General features: G+C 37.5%; 1 protein-coding gene and 1 pseudogene across 1 annotated transcript; one reads left to right on the forward strand and one right to left on the reverse strand.

Moving 5' to 3' along the window:
- Positions 1–1,160: 1,160 nt before the first annotated feature.
- On the reverse strand, positions 1,161–3,070 carry LOC127098693 (3-ketoacyl-CoA synthase 6). The gene has a single exon (XM_051037360.1). It carries the CDS (start codon positions 2,961–2,963, stop codon positions 1,473–1,475), a length of 1,491 nt encoding a protein of 496 aa, XP_050893317.1. The 5' UTR covers positions 2,964–3,070; the 3' UTR covers positions 1,161–1,472.
- A 14,698-nt stretch (positions 3,071–17,768) lies between these two features.
- Positions 17,769–17,868, forward strand: LOC127099114 (uncharacterized; annotated as a pseudogene).
- Positions 17,869–21,542: the final 3,674 nt, after the last annotated feature.

The raw sequence follows: 21,542 nt of genomic DNA on the forward strand, positions 1-21,542 counted from the left end.
ATGCTAACATGTGCCCCAATGACACAATTTAATGACTTATTTGTAGAAATATTCTCTTGGAATAAGTGCATTTAATTTTTTGAAACTTAAAACATTATTTTATTTCACACAAATTTTTTATGACTAATGCTAACATGTGTCCCAAGGGCACAAGTTAATGATACATTTATAGAAATATTCTCTTAAAATGCATGTATTTGATTTCTTAAAACTCAATTTTATTTTATTTCACACAAAATTTATAATAATAGTAACCTTAACTTATGCCCCAAGGGCATAAGTTTTAGCATGACCCATTTTTTAATTGTAGCATCCTTAACTTGTGCCTTAAGGGCACAAGTTAGCAAAACCCTATAAATATTCAAGTCTCCACATTCCTAATTAATGTGAGACTTTCTCACACTATTCACACTTGTAATTCTACCGTCGTTGACACTTTTCACACTACTCACACGTATAATTCTATCGTCGTTGACACTTTTCAACACCGTGGGACTTTCTCACACTACTCACACTTGTAATTCTACCGCCGTTGACACTTTTCAACATGTCACCTCCTATTCAGTGGAGAATTTTGATACAAATAAGTCGTTTCCTTCACTTGAACAAACTCTGATTCTATTGTTGGGTTATTCCGAAGGTCAACACAAAGGATTATTTTTTTCACTTTTGGGATTTTTTCTTTAAGAGGAACACACTTTTGTGAGAGACACGTCATATATTCACTCAAAATCTTAAGGTGATAGGTGTGTAAATTTTTACACTTATAAATATTCAAGACTTCACGTTACTAATCAACGTGAGACTTCTCCACCCTACTCACACATACTTGTAATTTTTTTTTAACATAACTAAGATTTGAATTTTGATGACGACATTTTAACAATATCAATTTCTGGTAGTTGAACTAAGACTCGTAGAAGGTATTACTAATTTTGTAGCAATGATTAATCATACATTATTTTTTAAATAAATAAATAAATAATATTTTTATAAATCTTTGAATCTAAAAGACACAAAGTGAGTAATTAAGTAATGAAACTTTTATAAATAAAAGTGAAAACATGAAATATTTTTCTCAAATGAAAAACAACCACTAAACTTGTCTTTCTAACATCACATCATTTCTTACATTTGAATCCTAAAATTACAAGCAAACATAAAGTAGAACTTAGAGTAGTACTATATATATCACTTACATGATTTTGCACAATATTAATGAATATACACAGAATTCCCCAATAGTAATTTCTATGCAAATTCACATTAAAAGCCTATCATGTAGTAGTAGCAATTGTTTGGAAAATAAATAAAAATTACAAATATCATCATATGAAAATCAAATAAAACAAGTAAAATAACCAACCAAATGACTCTCATCACATAACACTTCAACAACAAAGAGAGAAGAGTAATAATGAACCAATTCTTTTACCCTCTTCAATCAAGTTCATATTCTCCAATCAAGCAAACTAGAGTTTAACAATCTCAGGAATATGAACAGGATAACGATCAATGCAGTCTGTCCAAGGTCCATCAACAGGCGTTTTAATGGTTCTGTTACATTTCCAAACAGCACTGTTACATTTAAATCCGCTGCCGAATGCTATCTGCCAAACTCTATCTCCTTTCTTCATCCTTCCTTTCGATTCGATGTAGTTGAGTTCGTACCATAGCGACGAAGACGATGTGTTACCGAACCTATGTAGCGTCATCCTCGACGCTTCCACGTGTTCTGTTGATAATTGAAGATTCTTCTGTAACTCGTCGATGACAGCACGGCCACCGGCGTGGATACAGAAATGCTCGAAGGCTTGTTTGAAATCCGGTATGTAAGGTTTCCATTTAGGGTTGAAAATTTTTCTGCCAATGAGTGAAATTAGAAAGAGTAACTGTTCTGAAGCTGGTAGCACAAGAGGACCCATTGTTGTGATATTTGATTTTAGAGCTTCACCGGCAATTGCCATGAGATCCTTTTGAAGAGAAATTCCAACTTTGCCCTCGTTGTCTTCTTCTTCAAAAACACATTTGAATGCTTTATCATCAGCTCCTTTATGTGTTCTAACAACATGCACTAATCTGTATTTAGCTCTCCATTTCTCCGACGACCGGTTCGATATCAGAATCGCCGCGCCGCCCATTCTGAACAAACAGTTTGGCAAAAGCATGGCTCTTTCCTTCCCTTGGTAATAGTTCGGTGTTATAATCTCCGTGCTAACGACCACGGCATTTGAGTTCGGATGAACTTGAAGAAGATCGCGAGCTAAATCGATCGAAATGAGTCCAGCGCTACAACCCATTCCAGAAAGATTAAAGCTCTTGATATTACTTCTGAGTTTATATTTGTTAATCACCATAGCAGACAACGAAGGTGTTGGAGAAAAAAGACTACAATTTACGATAAGAATGTCTATATCTTTCGGTTTAAGACCGGTTTTCTCGAACAAGGAATCCATAGCCGAGAAAATCACAAGCTCAGCTTCACCTCTTGAAGCTTCCATGGTTGGTTTCGGCGGAATATAATGAATAGAAGGTGGTAAAGAAGTTTCTTCGCCAAGACCGGAACGCTCGAGCATCCTCATCTGAAACTCGACACTTTTCGGATTTCCTTTAAGGATAAGCCTGGAGTGTTCCATGAAAGTAGCGAAAGGAACACGGCATGTAATCGGTGGTTTGAAGCAAGCATAATCAACAAGGTAGATTGTACGAGGCTTCGACATGAAATAAACGGTGGATATAAAAATGACAAGGAAAGAACAACATAGGATTTGTACGAGATTAAAATGAAGTGAATTCCAAAGGTTTAAGAGTTCATTTGGACCTAAACGAATAATCTCAATGGAAACACCAATGATGATAGGAATAATTGTGAGAGTGATGATATGATTAACAAGATATTGGTAACCAAGTTTGACATATTTGAGCTTAACTGAGCTAGAGAAATCAGGCAAAATAGGAGGCATTTTTAAAAGTGCTTTTTTTTTAAGTTGCTAAAAAAGGTGATGAGAGGAAGAAGAAGATGGTTTGATAAGAAAGTAGGATGGAAGAGAGTGTGATTTTAAAGGCATAGGGGCCAATGAAGTGAAGGGGGGCAGATGGGAGGAATTAATGTAGGAGTTCACGTCACTCAACGCTCACTTAACATTGGTATTAATTACCATAACTTCCCACTTCGACATCTAACTGAATCCTAACACCATTACACCTGTAAAGTTGTTACATAATTTCTATTGTTTTATATTATTTTATTATTATTATTATTATTATGGTTCTCTTTTCTTACTTATCATCTGTTGTTAGTAAAAAATATTTGGAAATGTGGTTTGGTTTGAAAGATGGAATGAGGATGTCCGTGTTTGTGTCCAACTATAATACGTCTATGTGATTTATATTTAAATATACTTGCATTTGTCTTTATGTACAAGTGTCCGGATATCTACTTATTTTTTAAGGTTAAAACACTTTATTAATTTTTAGGAAACTTTAATACTCTTTGTCTTAAATTATAATAAGATATTTTGAAAAAAAAATCTTAAAATATGACTCATTTTACAATTCTAATTATTAATGATATATTTTTTCAATATTCTTTATTATTTATTTTCATTTTTCTTTTAATTTTTAAAAATTTTCTTCCATACATAATAAGTAAAAGATAATATTATAAAATAGTAGTACATAATTCTTTTTCCTATACAATATTAATTATTATTTTTTATTTGGGTAAAATGGTCAAAAACATCTTATTACAACTCTTTCTCTTCTTTTTGAGTACTACTATACAAGTCACGGGGACTTTATTGAAAGTAACAAGATTTTTTTAAAAGGTTGGTATTTAACCTTGCAACATATTAATCTAAATAAATTAATTCTACTATTTATTTGTGGGGTTTCGTCTAAAGGTAGAACAAAATTCTATTTGAACTTGAATCAACACAAGAATTATTTACCTTTAACAAAATTCAAATATGGAAAAGTAACAAGGATCTAATAAAACGTTTTTAGAGGTGTCCATATTAAACAAATTAACTTATATATAAGACTATTTTCTAAAGGATCATTTTGGTGATTGTAATTTGTTATTTTAAAAAGTAAATTTAAAAATCAAATATTTTTTTTGAATAAAATGATTTTGAATCTTTTTTCCACTTAATTTGAAAGTAGTTTACACTTAAATCTCAAACTACAAAAATAAGTTTCATAAATTTTGGTTTTGTTTGAATGCTATTTATGTTTGTCATTGTTTTTTGTCTCACACGTCAATATTCTTGGTATGATGGGTATTAAATTAGGCATCGAGAAATTTTCTAAAGAATGATTTTTTATTGTGGAAAGTGAAGATCCAAGTAATATTAACTCAACATAAGTGTGTTGAAACATTAAAGGGTATGTCGTCGATGCATGCAAGTCATTCTTATACCTTGGAGGTAAACTTTAATGGAAAAGTCACCATGGAGAATATTGCAACTTTGATTTGAAAAAGGTTGAATTATTGTATATAACTAAGTCTTTAGTTCGCATGTTGTGTCTGAAACAAAAACTATATTCATTCAAAATAGTACGGAACAAATCTATAGTGGAACAGTTAACAAAATTTCAAAAAATCATTGATGATCTAAAGAAACTAAGGCGAAGATTAAAGATAAAGACAATGATTTACTATTGTTGAGCTCATTATTCAGATTCTTTGAGCACTTCAATGATTTTATTTTTATGGTAAGTAAGGTATGATTACTTTGGATGAAGTCCAAATAACAATCAGATCCAAAATATATTCAAAGGTGAGAATTTTGAAGATTGACGATAATCAGTAAGATTTGAGTGTCTCGAGAGGAAGAAATGAACATATATGGGTAAGGTATTATAAATCAAGGTTAAAATGATTAATTTTTCAGAAAACTAGTCATTGCATAATGAATTGACCCTAGATAAAGGATAATGAAGACTATATTCAAATTGTTGTTGCCTCATGTAATGATAGTTATGAGAGTATGTATACATGCGTTTTTGACGCCATGAGATTTAGTATGCAGAATGATTCCTTCGACAAAATGATGGTTCGACATTTCGACAAGATATTTGCAGATGGAAAGACGTCTTTGACAGGCATGGATGATGTTACAGTATTTCGACAATTCGACAAAGTCTGGAGAGAGACGTCATTTCGACATAAAGTGAAATTTTAAATTCAAAAGAGTTGTGACGTTTGGCAGAAGACGCGTGGAAGCATCTGGCGAAAGGAAGAAAGCCAAGTGTCATAGTTTTAGGATTTGTTCGTTAGTAACAGTTATTTTGTTTGTATATAAATAGGATAGTTGTTATCAGAAAAAGGGTGTGTGAAAACTTGTACAAAATTCCTGCAAATACTCAGAGTACCTGTGTGACAGAAAAGAGTCATATTTGGAACATGTACGTGTAAACAAACACCAATTCTTTCAAAGTTTTATCTTATAAAATTCAAAGTTCTTTACCAATTTTCCTTTACAATTACCAGTCATTTATCTTTCTGCATTTCCTTTTCGACACTTTATACTTTGTCAGTCATATTCCGCCATTTTATCTTAATCTTGTTAAGTTTACTTTTATTTAAGCATTTGTTATCAATATCTTTCGACACGAAAGACTTAGTGAATATAATGAAAGATACAAAAGTTGTTCTAGAGATTTACAAAGTTATTTAGATTGCACATGTCCTAGGATTTGTGTGGTTGATCCTGCAAGTAACCCAATTCGACGAGTTTTGAAAAACCAGAGGTTGTTCGCCAAAATCCACTGCGAACAAATTGGCACGCCCAGTGGGACTGTGCAGAAATCTACAACTTAGATAAGCGTTAGTCAAGGTTTTTTCTTCGTTGCATGAGACTAAGAAGCGGTAAATTAGCCGTATCTGACGTAGAAAGACCTAAGAGAACAAGAGTAAGAAAAATGGCGAGTCAGCCAAATAATCCAAATAATCCCAATCCAAGTGAAGCCATCCCAGTATCCAACCCTATCCCTCCGACAGGAGGAAATGTGAGATCAGTCCCTGTGTCAGAGGTTGTGCCTTCGTCAACAGGGTCAATACCAGCGGTTTCAATTTTGCAAAATGCGCCTAGTTCGTCCATTAGGGCGCAATAAATGCCTGTTGGGACACCTCCTCCTATGGGAAACACTTCTAGGCCTTTTGTGACGAATTTCACCATGTCTCTGCCTGGTAGGGAACAACCATTTGGAATGCCAACTTCGGTAATGGCAAATTTACACAATTCCCCGGTAGTGTATTCTGATTCTATGGCCAATATGTCTTCACCTTTACAAGGGTCAGGATATGGCGGAAACATGAATAGACTAAACCAACAACCACTTTACATGCCAGCGATAACAAATAATTTTGCGCAAGTAATTAGACAACAAATGGACGAGAGTAATCATGATATGGTCCAAATGTTGACACAACAAATGGGGGCGGTGTTCAATCCTCTAATACAAAACACCACCCAAACAAACCAATTGTTGGCAGCGCAAATGACGCGCATTGCTGACTTTTTTGGGGTCCCTCAAACTCGACACAGAGAACAAGTGGTTCAGAACCCAGCGGTAGCGGTCCAGGAAGAGCCTACGATAAACCAAATATCGTTAGACAATCCTCAGACAAACGTCAGAAACCAAGAGGATGTGGTCGAATGATCGCTCGACTGTGTGAGTCGAGAATGGGATACAAACTGCAAGTGCACAGTTCTATCGCGTAGTTTTAAAAGATATCGATCCCACAGGGACTTATGAATCGATATACCGTTATCTAAAGTTACTACGTAAATCTAAGGTGAAAATGTTTGATTGTTTGGGGAAAAACTAAGAGCTAAACTAATATCTAGATTAAATATCAATAAAACGGATATCGGTATGTAGTTCGTCAAAACTAGGGAATCAAGTCTTTGTCGGTTTCCAGGTTTTTAAAATAAATCGTTTCAGTTAACTTTATTGGTTAAAGGTTTTATCTCAAACTCTCGCTCTGTTGAATAAACCATGATTTTATATTAATGTTGCTGTCACTTATAATTAAGTCAAAAACCATATTTTGAAAGCAATAAAGTTGCAGAAACTCTTTTTAAGAAAATACTGACCGTTTTAAACACCCTTATCTCAAACTCTCGCTCTGTTGACTTAGGTTATATGATTAAATCCAAATGCTTAACTCTCGTCCTCACATTCGATCTTTAAAAATACTTTTGGAAAAGGTCAGAATTTAATTGACTCTAAAACTTGCTCTCGCCCTGATCTAGAATTAATGCCTAACTCACACTGTCCAGTCAAAACCTCAAACTCTCGCTCTGTTGGTTTTAACTTCTTTATGTTCTTTACTTTTTGTAAAAAATCTTGTTATTAAACCTGTAAGTTGAGACCGTAAAAAGATTGATTCTAATTTTAAGTTTAGATAGACCGACTCAGTCTCGACCCCTTTTTCTGCTTACTTTACATACCGATACCTAGGCAAATTAGCCAGACATGCTAAATAAATAAGAATTTATATCATGCATAAACAGACTCATTCCAGGCAGGCAATATGAATAAACAATAGAATAAAACATTAAAATTAAATAACGATTAAAGAACCTGAATGCGTAATACAATGGTCTTGAACACTCCACCACAAGCCGGTAGGATTTGTTCTTGGATTCTTCAATTAAACAGTAAATTAAATCAAGGAAATAAAACTGGAATATAACGTAAGGTTAAATCCGGTATAAAGTTGCACAGTAGTTTCCGGTGTAGAAACTACTACGCGAAAAATATCTAAAAGCTAAAAACGGGGAAGATAAATTGCAAGGGGAAAGAGAAAGTAAAACTTGCAAAAGAAATAAATAAAATGAACAATGTTGGAAAGGAAGAAAAATAAGCAAAGGCGTGAAAAATAAATTTGGCAGAGCTTCCGCAAAACTGAGCGTGCAAAAACTGTGTCGTTGAAAGTTCCCAATTAGCTGCTATTTATACAGCTGCTGGTGTAACTACTTTTCAAGGGTTTCCGTGTGCGTGGTCTCGTTCCGAGGGTTAAGCGTGCGTGGAAGTAGGCTTCAACGTGGTCAGTTGAGTTCCTTGCGCCAAAAATATAGAGGACTGGTGTGACGTTCGTCACACCATGTGTGACGCTCGTCACAGGAGTGCTTTTAGTGTGACGCTCGTCACACTCCTTGTGACGCCCGTCACAGGGGCAACGTGCGCTTTCTTTTGGGCTGGGCTTGGTCTTGGTTATTTGTTTCCTTTTTATTGCTTTTTACACCTCCTTTTCTTCCCTTTTTCACTTTTGCTTCAAAATGGGTACCTGATGTAAATAGAAAAGAAATACTGCATAATATCTGATAAAATGGGATAAATTAAAGTAAATGATAATATAATCTAATTAAGTTAAGTCTTAAAATGTGATATAATTTCGTGTTATCAAACTCCCCCATACTTAAATCTTTGCTTGTCCTCAAGCAAAATTCAGTATAGTAAAAGTTTTAGCCAGATGAAATTTTAAAGCACACATCAATTCGTACTAGGTTGCCAATGGATTTTTGTTTAGGAGGACTTGAGTTTAATCTTGACATCAACAACTACCGTTACAACTTAGATAACCCTACCTTATGCCAATCAGTTTCAAGTACACTATGATAGCTATCCTGGTTCCTTTAGTCTTATTTTACCCGTTTTCATTCTAGCGAAATCACATTAAGCCCTTTATCTTTTCGCGCACATAGTGGAGTAACCGTTTAGTGATTATGATCCGCTTTTAGCTAGAAGTTCTGGTACATAAGTCGGATAACTTCATTATTCAGTCCATTGCAAATTGCGGGGGATCGAACCGTAGTCCGCCCTACCAAGTTCAGTACCAGATTCCTACTGAACCAACTCGTAATGGGTCTTTCGTATTGTGCTTTTGCATGATCTGCAACCTTTAGATTAAATGATCTGGTAAAGATCACCTAATTTAATTAGTGCGTTTCTTGATATATTTATGTATCTTAGGTTACTTTGGGGATCATTCACTTATATTCATCGGCTCTCCACGTAGTTTGCTATTAAGATGGTGCTGACTTCTGTATAAACTACTTGGGTTGCCATAGAACTAAAAGTTCAAGGAATCGGTATAATAGGTACTTATCCTGATCTAACATATTGAGGTTCTCAGAGCGTTGTTATGGTAATGATTTTGTTTTGATTTCACTCAAATTTATAGAGTAGGCGACCTTTATATTTATTGGGTGTGTTAAATTTTTTGTATGGCTCAGGAAATTGAGGGGAATAGATAATAGAAAATTTTCACACTTAGGAACTTAACTTAAACTAATATATATTATAATAATTTTTTTTTTTTTTTTCATAATAAGAAAGGGAAATAACAATGAAAGGGAAAATAGCATACTTGAAAAAAAAATGAGAATGGAAAGAATATTGTTTCCCCCCATACTTAAACTAAACATTGTCCTCAATGTTTTAAGGAAATGAAATACAAGATGGAAAGGAAAAAGAAAATAACAACTAAGGCTGCCTTCCGCCTCTGGTTCTTGGACCTGGTGATCTTTGACGGATGTCTAAGTTGTCGAACCTGTTGAACAACTCAGTAAACCGCTGGTCGGTTATGGCATTCCGAGCATCCTGTTGCTGTTGCATTTGACGCATCATCTGCATCATATCTGCATTCTGTGCCTGCATACCATCGATAGCATCCATAATGTCGTCGTTGGTCGCAGGTCGTCTTCGTCGACGACGTTGGGAGGATGGGCCGGCTGCATTACTGGAAGGGTTTAGCGGGACTGATTGTTGTGTTGGCGGATGATCACCTTGTTCCATTTCTGCAAACTCATCTGTTTGCTGGTTTGTTTGTGAAGGCTCGGTTGTTTCAGGAGCGCTAAGATCGTAGAGGTGGCGGTCCGGGTTTGTGACATCGGTTAGGGTGGTATTGGGTAGCACAACACTTGGGACTGCTTGGTTGTTCACCATAAGATAATAGCCTCCGCCTACTCTGTTTTTAATCAGGCGGCTGGAGCGGCAATAGCTGATATCCATAGACAGGGGAGGTAAGGATTCTAAAGGTTGGAGTTTATCCCCTAGGTTCAGGCCAAGTGCTATGGAGGTTATTAATCCACCAATTATAAAGGGTTGCCGGCCTCTAGCACATAAGGTGCGGATATGATGAAAGAGAAAAGAGGCGGCGTTTACCTTAGTATCCGGTTCGAAAACGCACTGGAGGAAAAATAACTCCTTCGAGTTAACCTTACTGTTGTTTGGTCTTCCAAAAAGTGTGTTTTGCAGGATACGGAGAAAATAACGGATGGTGGGGTATGGATGTGGGAGAGAAGGAGTTCTTCCCAGTTGTAGGTATTTATACCGGAAATTTTCTTAAAAAGGTCGAAAACTAGAACTGTGTTCCAGTTTGAGGTTGGAGGGATTCTGGCATGCAGCAGACCTTCTGTGGGAAATTGTAGCATGGCACTCAATTCGCGTTGGGTTAGAGAGTACTCGGTGTTAAACATACGGAAGGTTGCCGTACCGGTTAGAAATTCACCTTCACCGGCGGGAGTGGTGTAGTCGTAAGAACTTAGGAATTCTAAGGTTAGGGAAGGGTAGGTGGGTTGGTTATGAGTGCAAAGGAAGGTTAAATCGGCTTTACGGAGCATCCACTCGATACCTTGGAGTAAGCCTAATTGTTGCAAGCAAGTTAAATCGGGGTACCTGGTGGGAGCGACGCCTCGCTGCTGGAAGCGCTCGAATTGCTCTTGCTGATAGTCGGCATCTCCGGATCGGAAGATGATATTTCCGAAATTTTGATTTCCCGCCATTTTGATGAATTTTGAAGGGATGATTTGGAAAGAAAAAGAAATGTATTTGATATGAGAGAATTGTTTTGTGGTGAATGAAGGAAGTTTTGGTAGGTATTTATAGGAGAAGGATTGGAAGATTGAAAGAAAAAGTGGTTGAAAAGTAATTAAGTGTGGTAAATGAAAAATGAATGGGGAATGTAAAGAATTAAAGTGTAACGTTCGTCTCCAACGGCTCCTTAACGTTCACTTGTCTGAAGGGTGTTACGCTCGTCACAGGGTGTGACGCTCGTAACAGGCATTTTGCGTGCCGTTCGTCATGGAGTGTGTGACGCTCGTCACACCTCCTTTTGGCAAGGCTTAGTAGCGCTTCACAGAATCACTTTGGTAGGTATTTAAATGTTTCATTTTGCTTATGATCATTTTTTAGTATGCAATTTTAATGCATTGTGCATGCTTACTTGCTTTGTATAATAATAATGGGTAACAACAGTAGAGCGTAACAGGCATTGCATAATAAAATTAACTAAACAGCTTCAATAAAAAGGATCATAATGCATTACAGGAAGGGAAAATAATGAAATGAAATAGAAATAAAAATGAATTCAAACAACATTAATGAAAAAAAATCTAGCCTAAAACTAAAAACTTAGAAAGAAAAATAACTAAATTCCATCTATCTTCGGATCTCTGGCCGGAGGAGCAAAAGAGTTAACATGATGCCGTAACATACGTAACTGACTTGCCGTGCTGCTCATGTGTTCTAGGACTGCAAGTCTCAAGCTGTGGAAATCTTCCCTGAGGGCGTTTTGTTCTGACATCAAAGCTTCAATGACGGTTTTAATATCTGTTCCTGGCATATGATGTCGGAGATCAGGCATGGCTGATTCTTCGGTCAGGACAGGCTGAGGAGGAGGATCAATATCATAGTAGCCGGATGGAGTCTGAGGGTCAGATTCAGCAAGAGAGATATGGTCAACATAGTGCTCATAGTCATCACAAATCTCATAATCCTGGATGGATTCAGTGGATCCAGCAGGAGTTGGGGTTTCATTCAGGTTATAGAGCCAGTTCCTTTGGTTATGAATACTAGTTCTAGGATCGGGCATGGTGAATAGGCAGAGAACCTGGTTATCAATAATAAGCTCGAACTCATCAGACCCTATGTTTGCTATAAACATAGTGTTGAAGAGGAAAGGTATACTCAGAGTAGTAATGCCACAAAAGGGTTCAGGTCAAGCATAGGCTGACGTAATCCAATAGCATTACCTATCATAGTTATCAGGCCACCTATTCTAATGGGTGCTCGCTCATCCTGGATAAGGTGGTCCAAATTAGCTAACATAAAAGTAGCACCGTTTACTGGACGGTTCTGGGAAGCACAAAATATGATGAAGAGTTCATCACGTGAAACTGAAGTACTATTTGGCTTCTTCCCAAATAAAGTGTGGGTCAGGATCTTATGGAAATAGCGAAAAGCCGGGTTATGTATGTTTCCAGAGAGAAACTCATGTTCTTCGGGCTCATCATTTCCAGTCAGCTTACCCCAAAAGTGTTCCAGCTCTCTATATTCAAAAAGTTCTTCCTGGCTTATAGTGAATGTATCAAAGGAGGTAGGAAAACCCAAAAGGTTGGTGAAGTCTCTAATATTAAATTGGTACTCCATGTTGAACATTCTGAACTGGATAAATCCTCTGGTAATTCCTTTTCCATGGCTAGGTAGATAGATTAATGAACTAAGGAATTCTAGTGTGAGTCTCCGGTAGGTGGTGAAATGTCTCAGGATAGGGGAGGTCTCCCATCCTATCTGATTCAGCAAAAACAGGACACTCTGTCTCAATCCAAGGGCAGTCATAGCCCAATCATCAGCATATAAACTAGGTAGCATCTCTCTAGTGGCTAGTTCTTCAAACCTTCGTTTCTGAGCCATTCCTCTGAACTTGATACCCATACGGTCAAAATGTCCCATCTGGTTAGTGTTAACTAGAGAAAAGAAAACATGAGTTTAAGTCAGGATTTGGCCAAATGCCGAAAGAAGAAAAAGAATTATTATTATTATATGGATATATTTTTTTTTCTTTTTGAATAAATCAATAATGAATACTAAATAGAAATTAAAAGAAATAATTAAGAGAAAAATAGGGAATTGATAATAATAATAGAATAACAAAATAACAAATTAATTTGTGGGTTGTCTCCCACTAAGCGCTTTGTTTAAATGTCGCAAGCTCGACAAAGAAACTGTTAAATATAGTCTATGAGTCCTGGGGGCGTTTCGTCTAAGTGTAGAATTTGCGAATCTTCGTTGGTTTCCGCATAGTGATAATGCTTCAGACGTTGCCCGTTTACGGTGAACGGTTCTGTAGATTGTCCTTTTATTTCTACCGCTCCACTGGGAAAGATTTTAGTGATATGGAAAGGTCCTGACCATCTGGATCGTAGTTTTCCCGGGAATAATTTTAGTCTGGAGTTAAATAAAAGTACTGCGTCGCCTTGCTTGAAGATTTTCCTTGATATACGCTTGTCATGCCATTGTTTTGTTCTTTCTTTATAGATTTTGGCATTTTCATAGGCGTCTCTTCTGAGTTCCTCTAATTCGTTTATGTCAAGGATTCTCTTTTCACCGGCGGCTTTGTAATTCAGATTTAAATTTCTAATAGCCCAATAGGCTTTATGTTCTAATTCTACCGGGAGGTGACAGGATTTTCCATAAATGAGCTTAAATGGGGTCGTCCCTATGGGGGTTTTATAAGCAGTTCGGTATGCCCATAAAGCTTCTGGTAGTTTCAATGACCAATCTTTCCTTGAAGTGGCGACCGTTTTTTCTAGTATTTGCTTGATTTCTCTGTTAGATACTTCCACTTGTCCGTTGGTTTGAGGGTGGTAAGGTGTTGCTATCCTATGTCTCACTCCATATTTAAGTAGTAGTTTTTCGAGTATCTTGGATATAAAGTGCGATCCACCATCACTGACTACTATCCTTGGGATGCCAAATCTCGGAAATATTATATTTTTAAAGAGTCTAGTTACTACTCGGGTGTCATTAGTTGGAGAAGCTATAGCTTCGATCCACTTTGATACGTAGTCAACCGCCACGAGTATGTATTTGTTACCGAAGGAGGGTGGAAATGGTCCAATGAAGTCTATCCCCCACACGTCAAAAATCTCTACTTCCAAAATACCTTTTTGTGGCATCTCGTCACGTCTAGATATGTTTCCCGTGCGTTGACATCTGTCACACTCCTTAATAGCCGCATGTACGTCCTTCCATATAGTTGGCCAATAAAAGCCAGCTTGTAGGATTTTAGAGCAGGTCTTGGATGTACTTGTGTGTCCACCATAAGGCGCAGAGTGACAGTGTTGGATTATATTTTCTACCTCTTCTTCGGGTACACATCGACGGAAAATACCATCGGGGCCTCTTTTGAAAAGTAAGGGATCATCCCAGTAATAGTGTTTTATGTCGTGGAAGAATCTTTTCTTCTGCTGGTAAGATAAAGTAGGTGGAATTATTCCGGCAGCTAAATAATTGACTAGATCAGCGTACCATGGTATGACAGATATAGCTAAGGTGGTTTCTACTTGCATGTCGGAGTTGTTCTCTTCCAAAGTAGCTATGAGTTTGTCATACGAGAAATCATCATTAATGGATGTTCTTTCTGGTTCAAGGTTCTCAAGTCTAGAGAGGTGGTCTGCTACTACGTTTTCAGTTCCTTTCTTGTCCTTGATTTCTAAGTCGAATTCTTGTAGTAGCAAGATCCATCTTAGGAGTCTAGGTTTAGCATCCTTTTTTGTTAGAAGGTACCTGATAGCAGCGTGATCAGTGTAAACTATTATTTTGGCTCCTACCAAGTAAGAACGAAATTTATCTAGCGCAAATACCACTGCTAGGAGTTCTTTCTCGGTTGTGGCATAATTCATCTGCGCTTCATCCAGGGTTCTGCTAGCGTAATATATAACATGAAGCTTTTTATCCTTTCTTTGTCCTAAAACAGCACCTACAGCATAATCACTGGCATCGCACATTATTTCGAATGGTTCATTCCAGTCTGGTGTCTGCATAATGGGTGCGGAGATCAATGCTTGTTTAAGAGTTTGAAATGCTTTTAAACAGTTATCGTCGAATATGAATTCAGCATCTTTCATTAATAGTCCGGTTAAGGGTTTAGTTATCTTAGAGAAGTCTTTGATGAATCGTCGGTAAAACCGGCGTGTCCTAAAAAGCTTCGTACTTCTCTCACGGTTCTTGGGGGTTGAAGATTTTCGATTACCTCTATTTTGGCTTTGTCTACTTCAATTCCTCTGTTCGAGATGATGTGTCCCAAAACAATGCCTTCTTGTACCATAAAGTGGCACTTTTCCCAATTAAGTACTAAGTTTACTTTTACACATCGCTCAAGAACTCTTTCCAGGTTTTCAAGGCATTCTTCGAAACTTTGTCCGTATACAGAAAAGTCATCCATAAATACTTCCATGATGTTTTCGAGAAAGTCGGCGAAAATTGCCATCATGCATCTTTGAAAAGTTGCAGGGGCATTACACAGACCAAACGGCATTCGTCTATAAGCGAAGGTACCAAAAGGGCATGTGAATGTTGTCTTTTCTTGGTCATCAGGGTGAATTGGTATTTGAAAGAAGCCTGAATAACCGTCTAAATAACAGAAATGTGAATGTTTAGCTAATCGTTCTAACATTTGGTCAATGAATGGTAAAGGGAAATGATCTTTTCGGGTTGCTTTGTTTAGTTTTCTATAAACAATGCACATTCTCCATCCCGATTCGATTCGTTTAGTTATAGTTTCTCCTTTTTCGTTTTCAATAACGGTTATGCCTCCTTTCTTTGGTACAACGTGTACAGGACTGACCCATTTGCTATCAGATATAGGATATATAATACCTGCTTCCAATAACTTGGTTATTTCTTTCTTTACTACCTCACTTAGGATCGGATTTAGTCTTCTCTGGTGTTCCCTAGAGGTTTTACCGTCTTCTTCTAACATGATGCGGTGCATACAAATAGAAGGGCTTATTCCTTTAAGATCGGTCATGTGGTATCCTAGTGCGGTTGGATATTTTCTTAAGATATGTAGGAGTTTTTCTGTTTCGAGTCTTCCTAGATCTGCATTGACTATCACAGGTCGTTCAAGTTCTAAGTCTAGGAATTCATATCTCAGATTTTTGGGAAGTGTTTTCAAATCAGGGGTTGGTTTGTTAAGACACTGCGTAGGGTCCGGTGTTATTACTAAGCATTGTTTAGATTTGTCTTCTAAAAGATAGTCTGATGATTTGTCTTCTCCTGACTCTGCTTCTTTTATGCATTCATCGATGATATCCATGAAGTAACATGTATCTTCTATTGCAGGTGCTTTCAAGAATTGGGAAAGAATGAATTCAATTTTCTCTTCACCTACTTCGAAGGTGAGTCTTCCTCGTTTTACGTCTATGATTGCACCGGCAGTTGCTAAGAATGGTCTTCCTAGTATAATAGGTGTAGTATCATCTTCTCTAATGTCCATAATTGTGAAGTCAGTGGGAATGTAAAACTGACCTATGCGTACGGGAACGTTTTCAAGGATTCCTACAGGATATTTGATGGAACGATCTGCTAATTGCACAGACATTTTGGTCGGTCTTAATTCTCCCATTTCCAGTCTCTTACATATGGATAAAGGCATAACGCTAATTCCGGCTCCTAAATCGCATAAGGCTTTGTCGATGACAAATTTTCCTATGTGACAGGGTATAGAGAAGCTACCCGGATCCTTGAGTTTAGGGGGCATGTTTTGGATTATAGCGCTACATTCGGCAGGGAGTGTAACGGTTTCGCTATCCTCAAGTTTCCTTTTATTAGAAAGAATTTCTTTTAAGAATTTAGCATATGAGGGCATCTGCGTAATAGCTTCGGTAAACGGAATTGTAACGTTTAATTGTTTAAGGAGATCGACAAATTTTCTAAATTGGCCTACATCTTTGGTTTTGACAAGCCTTTGAGGGTAAGGTATAGGTGGTTTGTAAGGTGGTGGAGGTACATAAGGTTCCTTCTTTTCTAGGGTATCCTTATTACTCTCTTCCTTTTCCTTAGGTTCACTTTCCTCAGTAGATTTCTTAGGGTTTTGGTTTTCTATCCTTGGATCAGACGGTCCTTCCACTTCCGTTCCACTTCTTAATATAATTGCATGAGCTTGGCTTCTCGGATTAGGTTGGGGCTGTCCAGGGAATGTACCAGTTGGTGCAGCAGTAGGTGCTTGTTGTTGAGCTACTTGAGATATTTGTGTTTCTAACATTTTGTTATGGGTAGCCAAGGCATCTACTTTGCTTGCTAGTTGCTTAAGTTGTTCGCCAGTGTGTATGTTCTGGTTTAAGAAATCTTTATTGGTTTGTTGTTGGGAAGCTATAAAGTTTTCCATCATGATTTCCAAGTTGGATTTTCTAGGGTTATTATTGTTAGGATTTGGTTTCTGATATCCCGGAGGTACAGATGGGGTTTGATTCGGAGACTGTCCAGGTGCGTATAGAGCATTATTACTCTTATATGAAAAGTTTGGGTGGTTCTTCCAATTTGGGTTATAGGTATTCGAATAGGGGCTTCCTTGAGCATAGTTTACTTGCTCTGTTTGGATTCCAGTCAAGAGTTGACATTCCGCAGGAGTGTGGCCTTGGATTCCACAGACCTCGCAATTCTGAGTTATAGCAACCACGGCGGTCGGAGGTGATACGTTTAAACTTTCAATCTTCTGGGCCAAAGCATCCACTTTTGCATTAACGTGATCAAGGTTACTTATCTCGTACATGCCAGTTTTCGGTTGAGGTTTTTCCACTGTTGTTCGTTCGGTTCCCCACTGATAGTGGTTTTGGGCCATGCTCTCGATAAGCTGGTAAGCATCAGCATAAGGTTTGTTCATTAGTGCACCACCTGCAGCGGCGTCTATTGTTAACCTTGTATTGTATAAGAGACCATTATAAAATGTGTGAATTACTAACCAGTCTTCCAAACCATGGTGTGGGCAAAGTCTCATCATGTCTTTGTATCTTTCCCATGCTTCGAAAAGAGACTCGTTGTCTTTCTGTTTAAATCCGTTTATCTGGGCTCTTAACATAGCTGTTTTGCTTGGTGGAAAATATCGGGCAAGAAAAACTTTCTTCAACTCGTTCCATGTGGTGACTGAGTTGGAAGGGAGAGATTGAAGCCATCTTCTAGCGCTATCTCTTAATGAGAAAGGAAAAAGACGAAGTCGAATTGCCTCTGAAGTGACACCATTAGCTTTAACAGTATCAGCGTATTGAACAAATACGGATAAATGAAGGTTTGGATCTTCGGTAAGATTTCCAGAGAATTGGTTCTGTTGCACAGCCTGCAACAACGAAGGTTTAAGTTCAAAGTTGTTTGCTTCGATTGCGGGCGGAGCAATACTTGAATGCGGCTCATCTTGCGATGGAGCGGCGTAATCTCTAAGAGCACGAGCTGGTTCTGCCATCTCGGTTAAAGAAGGAAAAATGTTTTTGATATCAGGAAGGTTTATAGGAGGGAGATTGTTTTCAGCACGATATTCCCGAATTCGTCGTAAGACTCGGAGATATAGTTCGATATCGTTGATTCGTAAATAGAGCGGTTCGCCTTGAGAGCGAGTGCGTGGCATACAAATCAACGAAAGAAAGAATAGAAGGAAAAAAACCTTAGTCTCTACAGCGTAACGGAAGAGTTACGATATCGATTGAATAAAAGTCCCCGGCAACGGCGCCAAAAACTTGATCGCTCGACTGTGTGAGTCGAGAATGGGATACAAACTGCAAGTGCACAGTTCTATCGCGTAGTTTTAAAAGATATCGATCCCACAGGGACTTATGAATCGATATACCGTTATCTAAAGTTACTACGTAAATCTAAGGTGAAAATGTTTGATTGTTTGGGGAAAAACTAAGAGCTAAACTAATATCTAGATTAAATATCAATAAAACGGATATCGGTATGTAGTTCGTCAAAACTAGGGAATCAAGTCTTTGTCGGTTTCCAGGTTTTTAAAATAAATCGTTTCAGTTAACTTTATTGGTTAAAGGTTTTATCTCAAACTCTCGCTCTGTTGAATAAACCATGATTTTATATTAATGTTGCTGTCACTTATAATTAAGTCAAAAACCATATTTTGAAAGCAATAAAGTTGCAGAAACTCTTTTTAAGAAAATACTGACCGTTTTAAACACCCTTATCTCAAACTCTCGCTCTGTTGACTTAGGTTATATGATTAAATCCAAATGCTTAACTCTCGTCCTCACATTCGATCTTTAAAAATACTTTTTGGAAAAGGTCAGAATTTAATTGACTCTAAAACTTGCTCTCGCCCTGATCTAGAATTAATGCCTAACTCACACTGTCCAGTCAAAACCTCAAACTCTCGCTCTGTTGGTTTTAACTTCTTTATGTTCTTTACTTTTTGTAAAAAATCTTGTTATTAAACCTGTAAGTTGAGACCGTAAAAAGATTGATTCTAATTTTAAGTTTAGATAGACCGACTCAGTCTCGACCCCTTTTTCTGCTTACTTTACATACCGATACCTAGGCAAATTAGCCAGACATGCTAAATAAATAAGAATTTATATCATGCATAAACAGACTCATTCCAGGCAGGCAATATGAATAAACAATAGAATAAAACATTAAAAATTAAATAACGATTAAAGAACCTGAATGCGTAATACAATGGTCTTGAACACTCCACCACAAGCCGGTAGGATTTGTTCTTGGATTCTTCAATTAAACAGTAAATTAAATCAAGGAAATAAAACTGGAATATAACGTAAGGTTAAATCCGGTATAAAGTTGCACAGTAGTTTCCGGTGTAGAAACTACTACGCGAAAAATATCTAAAAGCTAAAAACGGGGAAGATAAATTGCAAGGGGAAAAGAAAGTAAAACTTGCAAAAGAAATAAATAAAATGAACAATGTTGGAAAGGAAGAAAAATAAGCAAAGGCGTGAAAATAAATTTGGCAGAGCTTCCGCAAAACTGAGCGTGCAAAAACTGTGTCGTTGAAAGTTCCCAATTAGCTGCTATTTATACAGCTGCTGGTGTAACTACTTTTCAAGGGTTTCCGTGTGCGTGGTCTCGTTCCGAGGGTTAAGCGTGCGTGGAAGTAGGCTTCAACGTGGTCAGTTGAGTTCCTTGCGCCAAAAATATAGAGGACTGGTGTGACGTTCGTCACACCATGTGTGACGCTCGTCACAGGAGTGCTTTTAGTGTGACGCTCGTCACACTCCTTGTGACGCCCGTCACAGGGGCAACATGCGCTTTCTTTTGGGCTGGGCTTGGTCTTGGTTATTTGTTTCCTTTTTATTGCTTTTTACACCTCCTTTTCTTCCCTTTTTCACTTTTGCTTCAAAATGGGTACCTGATGTAAATAGAAAAGAAATACTGCATAATTTCTGATAAAATGGGATAAATTAAAGTAAATGATAATATAATCTAATTAAGTTAAGTCTTAAAATGTGATATAATTTCGTGTTATCATCGAACAACCTCGTGTCGAAATCCCTGTTCCACAAGAGCCTAGAAGGATAGTAATCCAGAGAGGCCAAGACGCGGATGCTGTGTTGCAACAGCGAATCCGGTATAATCACTTGCCTGTCGAAAACAATTTAGCGGCCATGGTCGAAATGATAATGGCACAAAATGGGGTGAACATGGGATTACAAAGGCCCAGTTACGCTTCCCCACTGTCGGAGTATATTCTGCAAGAGGAATTGCCCCCAAGATGGAAAGTTCCTAAGTTCACCAACTTCTCATGGGATACTAGTGAGTCCACTATAGAACATGTAGCACGTTGATCAATCACCATTTATGCTAGGTATTTCACTATTTAACCGTAAATAAGTCAGGTAAACTGCGTAAACTTAAGCATTTTTAGTTAGATAGAAGCTCAATTCCATAATATGGAGTGTGTTGTTACTTATGAGTTTCTTGAGGATATTTTACACTTTTGGGTATGTTAGCAGGTCATAAACTAAGTTGGAAGCTCAGGGAATCAAACGTCAGATGCGAAGTTGAGCCAGAGCAAGAAAACGGAAGAAAAAAATTCAATTCTTGGTGAACCTGGTGTCCATACGCGTACTGCCTTACATGATACGCGTATGGACCTTCCCAGTACGTGTAGCATACACATATGACCAGAGGGATGAAAAATCTAGCAAAAATACAAGCTTCTGGTGATACGCGTATGGGAGTTAGCAATACGCGTATCAGATGCTGTCTTACGTGCAATACGCGTATGAGACAGAGCAATACGCGTATCATATACTTTCATACGTGCAATACGCGTATGAAACAGCTCAATACGCGTATGAAACAGCTCAATACGCGTATGAAACAGCTCAATACGCGTATGAAGCCCAAAATCAGGAAAAGCCCAGCTGCATAGCTATTTACAGGGGAGAACACGATTTTGCGGGGGTTGGACAATTTTTGATAAAGGAGAGACGCGTTTTGAGAGTTGGAGACTCAAGGATTATCGGAGGATTCATATGTTCAAGAGTTTTTCGACGATTGAAGATTGACTCCTCAAGAAATACTGTAATGACAACAATGTTCATCTTTGTTTTTATTTCTATTATGAGTAGCTAAACCCCCCATTGCTAGGGGGGTGACCCTGATTCTGAATGTGACAGATTTTATGTTTGTGAATGCATTGACTATTTCTTTTTCTCAATTGATTTGTTCTTATTACCGTTCTTTATGCTTTATTCGTCGGACCACCGAATGATGATTAATATGAA

This window comes from Lathyrus oleraceus, chromosome 6 (genome assembly GCF_024323335.1).
Source record: "Lathyrus oleraceus cultivar Zhongwan6 chromosome 6, CAAS_Psat_ZW6_1.0, whole genome shotgun sequence".
Classification (NCBI taxonomy): Eukaryota; Viridiplantae; Streptophyta; class Magnoliopsida; order Fabales; family Fabaceae; genus Lathyrus; species Lathyrus oleraceus.

Coding starts and splice junctions, on each gene's coding strand:
- LOC127098693 (XM_051037360.1), bottom strand. CDS start 2,963: ATGCCTCCTATTTTGCCTGATTTCTCTAGCTCAGTTAAGCTCAAATAT.